The sequence below is a fragment of the Pelophylax lessonae genome, assembly GCF_965119305.1.
Source record: "Pelophylax lessonae genome assembly, chromosome: 1".
NCBI classification, from domain to species: domain Eukaryota; kingdom Metazoa; phylum Chordata; class Amphibia; order Anura; family Ranidae; genus Pelophylax; species Pelophylax lessonae.
The window spans coordinates 305,868,272-305,884,451 of NC_138768.1; the positions used below are offsets into that span (position 1 = coordinate 305,868,272).

General features: G+C 44.5%; 1 protein-coding gene across 1 annotated transcript in view; it reads right to left on the bottom strand.

Moving 5' to 3' along the window:
* TPCN1 (two pore segment channel 1) overlaps positions 1-16,180 on the bottom strand; it is a 373,488-nt gene that overhangs the window by 163,999 nt on the left and 193,309 nt on the right. The window contains exons 11-15 of the mRNA XM_082257616.1: positions 8,431-8,555; positions 1,772-1,820; positions 1,314-1,377; positions 989-1,033; positions 559-615 (exon numbers count right to left, since the gene is read on the bottom strand). Coding sequence (XP_082113742.1) covers positions 559-615; positions 989-1,033; positions 1,314-1,377; positions 1,772-1,820; positions 8,431-8,555 — 340 coding nt within the window. The remainder of the gene's footprint in view (positions 1-558; positions 616-988; positions 1,034-1,313; positions 1,378-1,771; positions 1,821-8,430; positions 8,556-16,180) is intronic.

Genomic DNA, 16,180 nt, shown 5'->3' on the forward strand with positions numbered 1-16,180 from the left:
GGGCAAGTACAGGTGGTTTTATTTCCATTTTAAATTTTTTGTTTTGGGGAAAAGTGTTTAAGTAATTTACTTGGGCCTAAGTGGTACCATTAATCATTTACCATTTGTCTCAAATTCCTCCTGCAAAAGAGCTGTGTCTATAGCCTCAGCAAGGTGAGATCATCTAAAGCACTGCTGCCTCTGATTGCCAGTCTAATAAAATTTGATGACACTATAGAGCTGCTTGCTAGACAGGAAGCTGTACTTGGGGACCCGCATCTCCCTGCTTCCACTGTGTGGATATGTGTTTTCTGTTCTCTCCTGCTGTTTCTGGAATATTATCCCACCAGTTGCCCCACCAGAGTGGGGAGGCAATGTCATCCTTGCATATGCAAGGACTGACGAAGTGGGAAGTGATACAAAACAAGAAAAGGTATTCTTTGCCCTCCTTTCCCAAAAACACTTTTTGAGTCAAATTCTACTTTAAGGTCTTTAAATATAATGGAAAGCTCAGTGAACATACAACTGGACAACACATTTTCTAATACTAGAATTGTCAAATGAATATGCTGAACATACCTTTCACCATAAATGTTTCAATCAAAATCCAGAATCCATTAATAGCAACTACAATATCTGAAAAAAGAAGGGGGGGGGGGGGGAAGGTGACAAAGTGGAAATTTACGACCTGCAAAAGGCTTTTTGAATGCACTTTCCTAAAGACAACCACTGCACTGACATGTACCTCTTCAATGACTGCCAATCATACCACAAGGATTTTTTTTTTTAAGAATTCAGTATTTAATCTATTCAAGAAACAGGCACACTTTTTCCTTTTGTCATGTAATGGAAACGTAGCAAACAAACCAAACTGCAACAAAGACACACAGTTACTGATCAACATAGCGCATTTACAGCTGAAATAAATGAGGAATACAGTTCTTTTACTGGCAAGACTCATTAGTAATACTATGAAGAAACATAGGAAAGGTCAAAGTTTTATACTCACACACAGAATATTGGAATGCTCTTGAATTTGCCAAGACATTAATGCCTGTACGAGAAAAAAACAAGATGGCAACTGGCAACATCTTATCTGCCATGCGACACGAGAAACGATTATGTAACAGGGTAATATTGTATGTTTAGTTGTGTCCCCACTCTACCAAGGATAGTGCTAACTACTAAAAAGTGACAACACCTGGAAGAAACTCAAGCAAGCACAGATCATGCTTCATTCTGTATTACCCAAGGACTGTTGACTGTCACCAAAACAGTCTCCACCACCTTCTATGAATAATTCATGATGCATAATGTAAATTAAAGTATTTCACCTTTAAATATAAGAAGAGCTGTAGGAGGAAGGTCATCAAACCAATGTTCACGAATACGCTGTACCTGCCACAGAAAAAGTTTCAAGCATGAATGGACACTAATGCCAACTTCACAAAAAGGAATCTAATATGTACATTTTTCTTGGTTGCTGGCAAATTGAATCATGTGCTGGATTTTATATCACTCTTGTACTCCAGTAGCAAGATACCATCATCAAATTTACCACAACCCCTAAATGTGTATGGCATCACAAAGCCACAACTCCCCTGTTAGATTTTCCATGACAGAGAATAAATAAATAACAGGGGAGTGCAACTGTGTCTGAGCAACCAAAATGTGAGAAGTTCCTGCATGGGGGCTTCTCCAGAAAAATCTCTTTGTGGTCTCAGAGATTTAAGAAGGCAAAGCATGAAGCTAAACATTAAAAGGTAAATCTGTCCTATGCAATATTACATACCTTCCATTTCAGGTCTACCACTTCATAGAAATGGTAAAAGTCTTTCAATCTGCAAGACAAAAGCTCCATGAAACCAATTAAGTAAGGTAATCTAAAGCAGGGTATGAAAGGCGTGTGAAACTTTTTAGTTTTTAGGGTTTGGATAGAGTAGGGAAGGGTTATTACTTCTATTGAGATTTTATTGCTATACATGTCCCCAGTGGGGAGATTGGTCCTCTATTGGTTTTGTTGACTATTTTCACTTGAGCTAAAATTAGGGGAAAAGTTAAAATGTTGAGCTGTAACTGGAACAGGAATGTGCAAACAGTGCCCCCAGTGGGGAGAGTTAGCCTCTCTATTGGTTTTGGTGACTATTGTCACGAGGATTGAAGTTAGGGAAAAATTGTGAGCTGTCACTGGAACACGAAAAAAAAAAGGGCAATATTTCCAATGGGAACACTTTTTTTTCAAGGGAAAGATTAGCACAATTTCTGTAGGTTTATCAATGCTCTGTCTTAATATTTCAGTGTGAGTACTGGACTCCTAATTAAATATAAAGTGCATAAATTGAATAAATAAATTATTTGCAAATATTAAAAATTGTTATATGTGAAAAAATATTGAACTGATCAATGATGATCTAAAAAGTGCTAGTGTTTGAAAAAAGTGGTTTAAAAAATGTGCAACAATGGTGCTAAGTGTTGCCAAAGTGCAAATGCAATATATCTCTCCTATTGATGGCAGCTAATAGATTGCTGTTAATCCCAATGTATGTCAAATACCCCTAATAATTTCCTGTGATACGTTATTTTTTATTTTTGTATAGGTTGTGACCAAATTGATCCTCCAATTATGAGAGTGCTGGTGCAATAAAATATTTTTATATTCAAAAAGTGCCGGTGCAATTAAAAATTGATTTTTGTAAAATCTTACCGTAAAATCCTTTTCTCTTAAGCTCATTGATAGACGCAGTCCTCTTGATTAATATCAAATCGGGTTATACTGCCCTCTACAGGAGTAGGACACTAGGCAGAAGGAAAACGTTCTGGCCACACCTTAGGGGCAGTCCCAGAGGGTATATCCTCTCTCTCCCTGCTACAGGATGTCAGTTATGTCACAAAGCAGTGTCAGAGAATTTAACCCAACTCAAAAGTAGAGGGGCGGGTACTGCGTCTGTCAATGAGCTTAAGAGAAAAGGATTTTACGGTAAGATTTTACAAAAATCAATTTTTCTCTGTCGCTCATTGACAGACGCAGTCCTCTTGATTAATATCAAATCGGGACGTCCCAAAGCAGTGCCACAAATGAGGGGTGGGATAACAGAAATCAAAATTTAAATCCAGAAGGCCCAACCGGTGCCGACTAGAAGTCTTAAAGGCTCATCAAACCAAAGGATGAGACTCAACTGAAAATCCAACAGAAAAAAACCCTCGAGGTAGACCAACGGTCTCCTCAAATTGCGGCCTGCAAAACCTTGCGGCCAAAAGAGGCATCCGACGATGCCATCACATCAACTTTATACAATTTTGTAAAAGGTAAACCGACGACCAGGTAGCCGCCTTGCAAACCTGGACCACTGACGCCTGATGGCGGAAGGCCCAAGAAGCACTAAGCGCCCGAGTGGAGTGCGCCTTAACAGGGAACGGAGGATTCCGACCCTTAATAGAATAAGCCTGTACCACCGTCTGTCTGATCCATTTGGAGATAGTCGCGGCAGATGCAGGCAACCCCTTTTTGGGGCCATCCGTGATCACAAAAAGTGAATCCGTTTTACGAAACGAGTCCGTAGTTTTCAGGTATACCCTGATTGCCCGAACCACATCCAAGGAATGTAACGCACACTCCCGAGGATGACTGGGCTTAGGACATAGGGAAGGCAATACAATGTCCTCATTCAGATGAAACTCAAACCACTTTAGGAAGGATGGATTCGGACGAAGAACCACCTTATCCCTATGAACCACCAGATATGGGGAACGACAAGATAATGCAGCCAGTTCTGACACCCTGCATGCAGAAGTAATGGCCACCAAGAAGGCCACCTTCTGGGATAACGTAAGCAAGGGAATCTTCCTGATATTTTCAAAGGGAGGTTTCTGAAGAACCGACAACACTAAATTAAGATCCCATGGCGGTAAGGGCGCGTGCACTGCCGGAGCCAGGTGCCGCACCCCCTGGATGAAATTCCGCACCAAGGAATGAGTAGCCAAAGGTTTCTGAAAGAAGATTGCTAACGCTGAAACCTGACCCTTGATAGTACTCAAGGCCAGCTTCTGCTCAAGTCCTTGTTGCAGAAAAGCCAAGATTCAGGTCACCGAATAGGCCCGTGGAGGAAATCCAAAGGATTCACACCACGCAATATAAGACCTCCATGTGTGATGATAGACTTTTCTAGAAGTCGCTTTCCTTGCTTTAATTAAGGTAGGAATAACTGAAGTTGACAATCCCTTGTCCTTCAGCACCTGAGTCTCAATAGCCAGGCCGTTAAAGCCAGGGATTGTAAAGCAGGATGGAAGATCGGTCCCTGAGACCGCAGATCCTCCCTGAGAGGAAGTCTCTAGGGAGCGTCCGCGACCAGCCTGACGAAGTCGGCGTACTCGGGTTGACGAGGTCAGTCCGGAACTACCAGGATAACTGGAATTCCTTCCACCTCTATCCTGCGAAGAAGCTTCAGCAGCAACCTGAGAGGAGGGAAGACATACAGTAGCTGATACTGTCCCCACGGGGCGACCAGCGCGCCTGCTGTGTTCGTTCGCGGATCTCGGGAGCGGGTTACAAAACTCCGCGCCTTCCTGTTGAGCCGAGCTGCCAACAGATCCACCTCCAGGGTGCCCCAATGAAGGCACCGCTGGTGAAATATCTCTGGATGAAAAGGCCATATCCCTTGATCCAGAATCCAACGGCTGACATAATCTGTCTGCCGATTTTCCACCCCCGGAGTGCATACTGCGGGGAGAGCCGGAACAAACCGTTCCGCCCAATGAAGAATGCTGGCTTGGTGCCCCCTTGGTGATTGACATAAGCCACGGCCGTGGCCTTGTCCAACTGAATCCAAACCGGGTTGCCCTGAAGCTACTCGGTCCAGAGAATCAGACAAAGTCTGATCGCTCTCAGTTCCAATACATTTATCGGTAACCTGGATTCTGTTGGAAGAAATGACTTCTCCTGGCTGAGCATCGGAGGCCGAAGCTACCAGACCAGAGACTCTCTGGTCCGCTCGCTCAACCGGATCCGATTGGCCAGAGAATCGGGATTCCGATTCCATCTGAAAAGAATCTCCTTTTGTGATCTTTTGCAAAAGTGAAGAAAACGTTCTGCTCAAGGAGCGGGAACTGCCGCTCCCTGGTGCATCAAGTCTATTACTGCTCCCCGCAAAGCTTTTAAGCGATCTGGGGATAGTCGAATGTTGGAAGGGAAGAATCGCACCGGTAGAAGTGATCAAAACTTGATTTTGTATCCCGACCGCATGACCTCGCAAACCCCTTTGTCTGGGATTCTGGAAAGCCATGGATCTGGAAACCGGTGAAGACGTCCCCCCACCCCAGAGATGGGTGGGGACGCACCTTCAGGCTGTCTTCTCTTCAGCTTTTGTTTTCCCGACCAGCGCCCTCTGAAAGGGGCTTTGGAGGACTTCCCCTTATCGCCCGCCCCAGCGGAGCGAACAAACTTTTTAAGAGCGGAAAAGGAAGGTCCTCGCCTGTTACGAGGTCCTTTACCTTTAGCTGTCTGTGGTAAAAAAGTGCTCTTACCCCCAGTGAGATCCTTTATAATCTCATCCAAGGTGGCCCTAAACAGGCGATCCCCCTTAAAGGGAAGATTAGCCAAAGTCTTTTTGGAACCTTGATCAGCCGACCAGCACTTTAACCATAACACGCGTCTGAGGACCACTGCTGAAACAGATGCACGCCCTAACAAGGGAGTGGCGTCCAGGGCGGCGTCACAGATTAACTGTAGCCCCTGTATAATCTGCTCCAGCAAATCTGATACTGCCGGGGGGATACTTCTCCCCTTTATGTCTCGGCGTCAGTGGGACTATGTCGCGGCCGACCCAGCGCGGAGCTAGGGCCTGCACGCGCTCGTAGGCTGACTGGGGTGACCACTGGATCCTAACATCCAGCCCGTCGCCCAGTTTCAGCATACTTGCTTGAAGATCTCACAGGAACAACTGGAGAAAAAAGCTGCCTAAAAAAAATTTTTCTAAAAAAAAAAATCTTGCCAGGACCAACATCCCAGCAAGGAACTTAGGTCCTAACTAGACAGAAAAAAAACTGACATCCTGTAGCAGGGAGAGAGAGGATATACCCTCTGGGACTGCCCCTAAGGTGTGGCCAGAACGTTTTCCTTCTGCCTAGTGTCCTACTCCTGTAGAGGGCAGTATAACCCGATTTGATATTAATCAAGAGGACTGCGTCTGTCAATGAGCGACAGAGAAATAATGATGTGTGCGCAAATTGTAATAATTAAATAATGGTGTATGCGCAAGTTGTGCCAATTAATGTATCAATAACCACAATAAATACAAGTTATAAATGAGACAAAATAAAATAAATTAAAATATGTGAATTGTAAAAGTCCATCGAACAAAGTCCATATTGAGTCATCCAGTGACAAAGTGAAAAGTGTGGATTATCCAAACACAAAGTGTTCACACGTGAGGATCCTTCCACCCACAGTGCCTTATTAGTTTGCCTAGATCAAACTCACCAGAGATTTTGCTGGTAAAATTATAAACCAGCAAGCAAGCATAAACGACAACAGAGATCAGCCAGGAACCTTTTCTCCTTAATGTATGATTGTTCACCCCAGGATGGATCAAAGCTCAGGATGTGGTCCATATGAGAAAACATAAGAAGAAATGCCAACCATAGCGTAATATTGTATGACACTCATTTATTTAAAAACACAAGATTAAAAACACTCACATAAGATGGTGTCTACCAGACACTAGGAATCTGCATGTGTAAAAAATCCTCCGCTGCTCGGGTCGCTGTACAGTAAACCATGAGCGTGGATACAGAGTAACAGTGCGATGCAGTATTGTTCCAGCGGTTTCGTCATTTGACGTATTCACGGGGCGGTCCCTGGGACTTTCCAAACACTTTGTGTTGTTTGGATAATCAGCCCTTTGCACTTTGTCACTGGATGACTCAATATGGACTTTGTTTGATGGACTTTTACAATTCACATATTTAATTTATTTTTGTCACATTTATAACTTGTATTTATTGTGGTTATTAATACAATAATTGGCACAACTTTTGCATACACCATTATTTATTACAATTTGCGCTCACATTATTTAATTGCACCAGCACTTTTTGAATATAAAAATATTTTATTGCACCAGCACTTTCCTAATTGGAGGATCAATTTGGTCACAACCTATACACAAATAAAAAATAACGTATCACAGGAAATCATTAGGGGTATTTAATATACAATGGGATTAACAGCAACCTATCAGCTGCCATCAATAGGAGAGATATATTGCATTTGCACTTTGGCAACACTTAGCACAATTGTTGCACGTTTTTAAACCACGTTTTTCAAAACACTAGCACTTTTTGGATCATCATTAATCAGTTCAATATTTTTTCACATATAACAATTTTTTAACATTAGTAACATATTTTTAATATTAGCAATTCATTTATTTATTCAATTTATGCACTTTATATTTAATTACGAGTCCAGTACTCATACTGCAAAATTAAGACGGAGCATTGATAAACCTACAGAAATTGCGCTAATCTTTCCCTTATCATATTGTTTATATAGCATAGCTTTAGTTAATTGGCTGCACTTCTGAAAGGTTTTCTTTAAGTATCATGAAAAGCCCTCCCTTTTCCATAAAACTCCTAGGCGCCAGATCTTTTTATCATTGAATTTTTTTTCAGTGACAACTGTCTCCGTGCCTAAGAGAGCTATCCTCTTACTTCTTTCTCAGTCTACAGGACAGGATGTAAATAGTTATTTCCCAAATGGGACAAAGAGTACAAAAGAAATGCTTAAAAAAAGTAAAGTAATTCATTTTTAAAGAATGTTCACCATCCTAATTTGCCAAACCTTTAGGCCCCGTTCACATTGCAGCGACCCGACTTTGCCGGGCGACCTCATAGGTCGCTGCGCGCTGCTCGCCCCGCGACCTCAGAGCGGCCGACACGGACTTCATAACATTGAAGTCTATGCAGGTCGCTCCGGGTCGCCCCAAAGAAGCTCCGGACCCTTTTTCTAAGTCGGAGCGACTTGTGTCACTCCTATTAGAACGGGTCCGCAGCTTCTCTATGGAAGGCGACCTATGGCGACCTGTCAGGCGACCAGGTCGCCTGACAGGTCGCCTCCGTGTGAAAGGGGGCTTACCTGTTCTCAGAATATTTGCCATGCTATTTTGAAAACACTTTCAATGTTACAAAACGGACCTCTCACATGCTACTCTCTTCTGACTTGTTTCATTCATGTTTTTTCCATTATTCCTAATGACCTGTGCCGCTCAAATCTGACCCACATTTGTCCAGTTCCTACACCCACTAGGAAGATTTATATCTATAGCAATTTGAGGTAATCCACATCAGGAAATATGCCTGCATTTGCCCAACTTTTAGAGACATGCCCCTAAAATGTATATTTACTCATTTGTTGAGGCAAACTGTGTTTTCTTTAAAAAACTTGAGCAAAGTTACCGGAGATTGTCTGCGCTGCTCTTTTTCAAGGCTCTGAAGCAAAGGTATCGATCGCGAGCCGACATGCGGGGCTTGTAGTACTTCATCATGCCATCAAAATGACAGAATGAGATTCCTGGGGGGCCCTACAATGACATGTATTGCTGTAAATGAAGTGTGAATATCAAAAGCATAACAGAGATTAAAGCAGGTTAATAAATTGCTTTCAAGGTTTAAAGTGCTTATCTGACATTACTTTCATAAGGAAATTCATCCATAATTTATTCTGTTTTTTTCAGCCTAACAAAAAAGGCAACTTTAAAAATAGCTCTATGACTTCAGAAATAGGCAAGCTGTCCTTTGGACCAGTCCAAAAAGCTGCTATCACTCCTATAGTCAGAAGAGAAGGCAGCAATGGTAGATTAATGCCTCCCCAAACTGGTGGTTACAAGGGTGCTTTCTTCTGACAAACAGCCAAGAAGTAAAAAATAGGAATATTGTCATACCTGTAAATTACATATTTTGGATTACAATATAGGACACAGGAGTTGATTTTTTTTTTTTTTTTTTTTGAGGAGTTCTATGCCGCGCTACCTTAAAGTGATTGGACAATGGCAAAAGTTTTTCTGGAAACCACCCCCCAGTTTACCCATATAACCTCAATCACTCTGTGAGGCTACAATTTTTTTTAGCAAGAAGTAAATAGATCACAAAAGAAGAGGGAAAGGACCTGCGTCTTGTACATCAGATTTAGAATTTATAGTTACATTAAAATCCCTATTACTTTATTCATACATTATAGGACACGAGTTGATTCTTAGACTAGAAGACATCCCTACACAAACTGAGGATTGGGCAACAAAACAGCCTCTATTGCAGCAACAGGCCCACAGGAAGAACAAGAAGTGACAATGGACCAGAACAGATGCTAGCAGAAGCACCTTGTAGCTGAAGAGATCAGCAGAGGCTCATATAGACAACTGTCAAAAAAAATGCTGTAGGAACCAACCTCTTGGGGAATGAGTGCAGGTAGGGAAAGAGGGACTCATATCCAGAGGGCAGAAGCCCTGAAGAAAAGGCAAAAAAAAACAACCCGCTGGGTGGAAGAAAAGGAAGGAGTCTCATTAGGAGACAAAGGAAAGGAAGAGAATTCAATTGGCAAGGAAATACATGGCAAGTAGACATAGATGACCGTCTTAAATCCACCCCAGAAGCACTGGCTTCCAGGAGACTTTGGTAGGGGTAATTTTGTCAAGGGGTGGGAGCAAACCTTAAAGCGTAGTTCCACTTTTGTTGAGGAAAAAACATTCCCCTCTGGGTGATCTCTGGACATTTCAGGGATTTTAACAAACTTTGTTGCAGATTCCTAACTTTTGTTATTCTGAAGAAATCACTGCTTGATCCGCTGTGCTGAGTGGGTCAAATGGGAGTGGTTTCATAATTATCTATCAGCTGTGGCAGCTGCAGGACACATTATTTTATTTTTGACAGGTACTCTTTAGGAGGGATCTGGGGGTCTAAAAGACCCCAAACCCCTCCTCTGCACTTAAAAGCATTCAAAACGACAAGTTTGGCTGTTTTAAATGCGGTCATTTTTTTAAATTTGGCGCCGAGTACCCTGAAGTGATGTCATGACATCACTTCCGGTTTTTACATGGAGACACGATCAGAGCCGAATGTGGCTTTGGGTTTTCTCTTCGGCAGCCGTACAGGCTAGTTGCCCGGGTCTCCCGGTGGAACGGGAGACCCGGGCAAGCCGCGGAAGGTGGTAATGACAGCTGAGCAGCTTCTCAGCCGCATCGGTTGTCATTACAAGACAGCCGACCATCGGCTATGGACGCCAGTACCGGGGTGATGACTCTAGCTGCAGGCATCACTCTGGTACAAGCACTTTCCCGAAATATCGGCAATATCAGTAACATCAGGGGCCGATTCCGATATATCTGGGAAAGTGCATATTGGCCCCCGATATATCGGCTTTGCCGATAATCAGTCGATCCCCTAGTACATATACTTAATTTTTTTTTTTTACACTACTAATGGCAGTGATCAGCAAACTATAGTGGGACTGTGATAGTACAGCGGGAAATCTGACACTAACTGCCATTGAGTGGAAACTGCCACCGACATCACCTGTGACACTAATACAGTAATCAGTGATAATGTTATACACTGTCACTGTACTAATAATTACACTGGCTGCGAAGGGTTAATCTAGGGCCGCACCTATCATCCCCCAATGTAAACCAGGAACAATCATCCATGGGTGCAGTGTGGGTCACATTGGGTCATCACACCCCTCAGGGCCCATGTTCATTGAACACCCTGCAACCATGGATGATATGCCGCTGGCGATCGCAGCTGGCTCAGGCTCTCAGAGGCTTGCTGAGATACCAAGCCGGGTGCCGGACCAGGCATGTGGATGGATCCCAACCATATGGTCGCAATCTTTCCCAAGTCTGGACCGGCTCTGTGACATCAGCAGAGAGCGGACTTCAGCCCGCTGTCTGCTGAAAACAGGTCACAGGAAAGCAGAACAAACTGCACTCCTGTGATCCACAGGAGAAGATTAGGCAAACAAGCTTTGGCTGTTCTTCTCTGTTAATGTTTGGGAGCTGCAAGGACTGGCTCCCGATCATGTGAACCTTGTGACAGCCCATCACTGCTGTCCTGGCTGGGGGCGAATGGGTAAAGAGGAAACAGTATTTTCTAAAATATAAAACACATAGCAATTATTTATAGTACACAGTGCTTTGGTAAACTAAGTAGGGTGATATTTACTAAAACGGGAGCCCTCAATATCTGGTGCAGCTGTGCATGGTAGCCAATCAGCTTCTAACCTCAGCTTGTTCAATTAGGCATTGGCAATAAAACCTGGAAACTGGTTTCTATGCAGAGCTGCACCAGATTTTGCATGTTCCAGTTTTAGTAAATCCCTTCCTCCTAAATGTCCCAATTGTGATCCTTCACATAACTTTAAAGTATAACTGAAGTCATTTTATTTGCTTTAGTTAGAACACCTACTTTGGTTTAGGTTTTTGAACACCTGCTAGTTTTTTTTTTTCTGTCTGTGTCCCCATTAGAGAGAATCCACCTCACTATTTGTCATGTTTACTATTATCACCAAGAGTGAAGTCAAGTGAAAGAACATCCCAAATTCTGAATAGTCACAGAACAGGAGTAGAGGTAAATCTAGTGACCTTGAGAATTACCAGGGATTTTCCTCACTTTGGTGGGATTTCCTTACACTTCCTGTTGTGGATATAGGACAGGGATGAAAGAAAAATCTCCCCAATAGGACACAGATGGTGTACAAAAAAAAAAAAATCTGTCAGAGTTAAAACCCTTCCTTACTCTATCCAAAATGAAAATATAAAGTTTTGCCCTAAGTTATACTTTAATAAAGAGTAGAAATGTTGAGGTTACCGGGGTGTGAGTCAGGTCCCTATGATAATTCCTTCACAATAACCAACTCTTTATGTAGGTGTGTTTTTTATTATTATATTGCTGGTTATATTTTAGTTCTCCTGACCCAGAGATTTTTTGGAAAACAAAGAAAATGCACAGCGTGCTGCATCAGATTAGATTTGAGTTTGTTAAGAGGAGTGGTTAAAAAATGTCATACAAACTCAAAGTCGATGTTAAAGCCAGGTCCAGATTTTCAGTCATTGGAGCTTGTAGGCATGCTACCTTTAGGGGCCCAAAGCAACACCTCTCCACTAGGGTCACCTTGTTAACATTAAACATTTTTTTTGTTTTTTGCTCCCAACCTAGTTTAGAATATTGTATGTAAGTTTATTTGAGATGCCTGTAGTTCTACTGATAATGGAAAAATATTCAGTGGCAGCAAAATGCCACCTCCTTACCTCTGCCACCTATAGGCTTAGACCTTACGTTCCTAATGGTAAATCTTGCCCTATTATCATGCTTCTACTTACCGGAGAATACATTTGTAATCATACTGCAGGAGGACCAGAAGTGATGGCCATTAATTACCGTAACCATCACCTCTTCGTACCTTATACCATTTTATTTCTGTCCTTACTAGTGACAGATTCAACCTTCCAATGCAGGATACTATACAAAATGTATGAACTTCACATGGTCTCTTTCTGCTATCTTTGGATAAAGGTGCAAAACTAAATGAATGTTCTTCATCCTGTCAAATGTAATTGGCAGCTGGTTGTCTGCAGTGAACAGCATATTTGCTTTGGAACGTAAGCACCAACACCAAGTCACTGTGATCTTGGAGGACGTAAAGACTTATCCAACATGGTGGACTCAGATCACAAACCTCCAAACATGGACAATACCGGTTGTTACCAGGTATGTATTTATCAAAGCATAAGCCACTTTGGTGGCCTGGGGCACACAGAGGATGATGTCTATTCAAAAAATAAATTAGGAATTCTTCATAGCTGGTCTTTAAGTAAAGAGAATTGAAGAAAATCTTTATGGAGTTTCAAGGCTTCAGAAAGCTCATCTTGGCACAAAGGGTCTAATCAGGTCAGAAAATAAAACCACAGTCCCAACCTTGAACCATTAGTGGAGATGAGATTGGGGTTTCGGGTCATTGGAGTTTCGGGTCATTTCTTTTTTGTTTAATAATTATTTATTGAAGACAATAGGTACAAAACACAAGTACAAAATACAGTACATATAACAGTTGGATCTGAGTAGGAAAATTATGAATGGAATAGTGCATACAAAATCTAGGTTCCAGGTAGGTAATAAGGGTAAAGATTATGTTATACACTAGACATTAAGCCCGTTAGCCCGTTAAATTAACAGGCGCTAGAACATATGTGGTCAAACATTTGTAAAAACAGACTTAGCAGTAAGTCCACGCGAGCGCACACCCGCCGTGCGCCTGCGCACACCAACCACTTCCAACAGTTTTGCCCGACTGCCCGAAGTCTCTGCGCTCCAAGTCCCAACGGCTGTCCGTGGGGCACATGCGCAGTAGCGCAATCCCACGCACACAGGGACTGGACGCAGAGACACTTGTACTTTATATGTATAGATTATTTAGTATACTTAGAACAGAAGGAGCTATATATACATATATGGGGGGGGGGATTGTAGTGTGTTGGGGGGGAGGGGATTGTAGTGTGTTAGGGAAGAGGGGATTGTAGTGTATGGGGAGGGGATTGTAGTGTATGGGGGAGGGAGGGGATTGTAGTGTGGGGGGAGGGAGGGGATTGTAGTGCATGGGGGGAGAATTGTAGTGTATGGGGGAGGGAGGGGATTGTAGTGTATGGGGGGACAGAGGGGATTGTAGTGTATGGGGGGGTGGAGATTATAGTGTATGGGGGAGGGGTTCTACAGTGCATGGGGACATGGGTTCTACAGTGTATGGGGGAGGGAGGGGATTGAAGCGTGGGTGGGGAGAGGGAGGGGATTGCAGTGGGGGGAGGGAGGGGATTATAGTGTGTTGGGGGGAGGGGATTGTAGTGTGTTTGGGAAGGGAGGGGATTGTAGTGTATGGGGAGGGGATTGTAGTGTATGGGGAAGGGAGGGGATTGTAGTGTTGGGGGGAGGGAGGGGATTGTAGTGTGGGGGGGAGGGAGGGGATTGTAGTGTATGAGGGGGGAGAGAGGGAATTGTAGTGTATGAGGGGGGAGGGGATTGTAGTGTATGGGGGGGAGGGGATTGTAGTGTATGGGGGGAGGGGATTGTAGTGTGTGGGGGAGGGGATTGTAGTGTGTGGGGGGGAGAGAGGGGACTGTAGTGTATGGGGGGGATTGTAGTGTATGGGGGAGGGAGGGGATTGTAGTGTATGGGGGGACAGAGGGGATTGTAGTGTATGGGGGGGGAGATTATAGTGTATGGGGGAGGGGTTCTACAGTGTATGGGGGAGGGAGGGGATTGAAGAATGGGTGGGGGGAGGGAGGGGATTGTAGTGTGTTGGGAGGAGGGGATTGTAGTGTGTTGGGGAAGGGAGGGGATTGTAGTGTATGGGGAGGGAGGGGATTGTAGTGTATGGGGAAGGGAGGGGATTGTAGTGTATGGGGAAGGGAGGGTATTGTAGTGTGGGGGGGAGGGAGGGGATTGTAGTGTTGGGGGGAGGGAGGGGATTGTAGTGTGGGGGGGGGAGGGAGGGGATTGTAGTGTGGAAGGGAGGGAGGGGATTGTAGTGTGTTGGGGGGAGGGGATTGTAGTGTGTTGGGGAAGGGAGGGGATTGTAGTGTATGGGGAGGGGATTGTAGTGTTTTGGGGAAGGGAGGGGATTGTAGTGTATCGGGGAGGGAGGGGATTGTAGTGTGGGGGGGAGGGAGAGGATTGTAGTGTATGGGGGGGGGGAGGGAGGGGATTGTAGTGTATGGGGGGGGAGATTATAGTGTATGGGGGGGGATTATAGTGTATGGGGGAGGGGTTCTGCAGTGTATGGGGGAGAGAGGGGATTGAAGCGTGAGGGGGAGGGAGGGTATTGTAGTGGGGGGGAGGGAGGGGATTGTAGTGTGTTGGGGAAGGGTGGGGATTGTAGTGTATGGGGGAGGGAGGGAGAGGATTGTAGTGTGTGGGGAGGGAGGGGATTGTAGTGTATGAGGGAGGGAGGGGATTGTAGTGTATGGGGGAGGGAGGGGATTGTAGTGTGGGGGGGTAGAGGGGATTGTAGTGTATGGGGGGAGGGGATTGTAGTGTATGAGGGAGGGAGGGGATTGTAGTGTATGGGGGAGGGGATTGTAGTGTATGGGGGAGGGAGGGGATTTTAGTGTATGGGGGAGGGAGGGGATTGTAGTGTATGGGGGATGGAGGGGATTGTAGTGTATGAGGGAGGGAGGGGATTGTAGTGTATGGGGGAGGGAGGGGATTGTAGTGTATGGGGGAGGGAGGGGATTTTAGTGTATGGGGGGAGGGGATTGTAGTGTATGGGGGAGGGAGGGGATTGTAGTGTATGGGGGAGGGAGGGGATTGTATTGTATGGGGGGAGGGGATTGTAGTGTATGGGGGGATTGTAATGTATGGAGGGGAGGGGATTGTAGTGTATGGGGGGGATTGAACGATAAATGTCGGGTTGGAGATTGGTGTGGGGGAGGGGAGATGTGAGGGCAGGAAATCAGAGAGGAGGGGAGCTCCTGACACACACAGAACAGTGGATAATTTAATAGGAAAAGACACCCAAATACACCACCACCTCCCTCCTGGGAAAATTGCTGTCACGGGAGAACCAAAAGTGCTGGAGACCCCAAAATTGTACCGCAGATGGCCAAGACACTCCCCTACAGCTGAGAAAAATTTCGGGGTTTGGGGATGAAAGGGCGTGGAGCAGTGACCCCGAGAACCGGGCCATGACCTAACCTCGAGGTGACCAGGTTTAACATTGGAGTCTATGGCGGGGCGAGGCCCGGTTCTCGGGGTCACTGTTCCGCGCCCTTTCATCCCCGAACCCCGAAATTTTTCTCAGCTGTAGGGGAGTGTCTTGGCCATCTGCGGTACAATTTTGGGGTCTCCAGCACCTTTGGTTCGTCCGTGACAGCAATTTGCCCGCGGCAGTATTCTCTGCGTCCCAACGGCTGTTCGTTCAGCACATGCGCAGTAGTGCAATATCACGGACACACGGAAAGCGGACGCAGGGACACATGGGTTTTATTAATATAGATAGCATCCATACAGGAGAGTAAGGTTAAATAGAAGTGGGTTGTGAGGAAAAAAAAAAAAAAAATAGGAAAGGGTGGGAGTAAAAGGAGAAGAAGAGAAGAAAAAGGGAGAGAGAGGAAAAAGGTAGGTGTCGAAAACTGGCAATTATACTAAAAAAAAAAGTCAAATA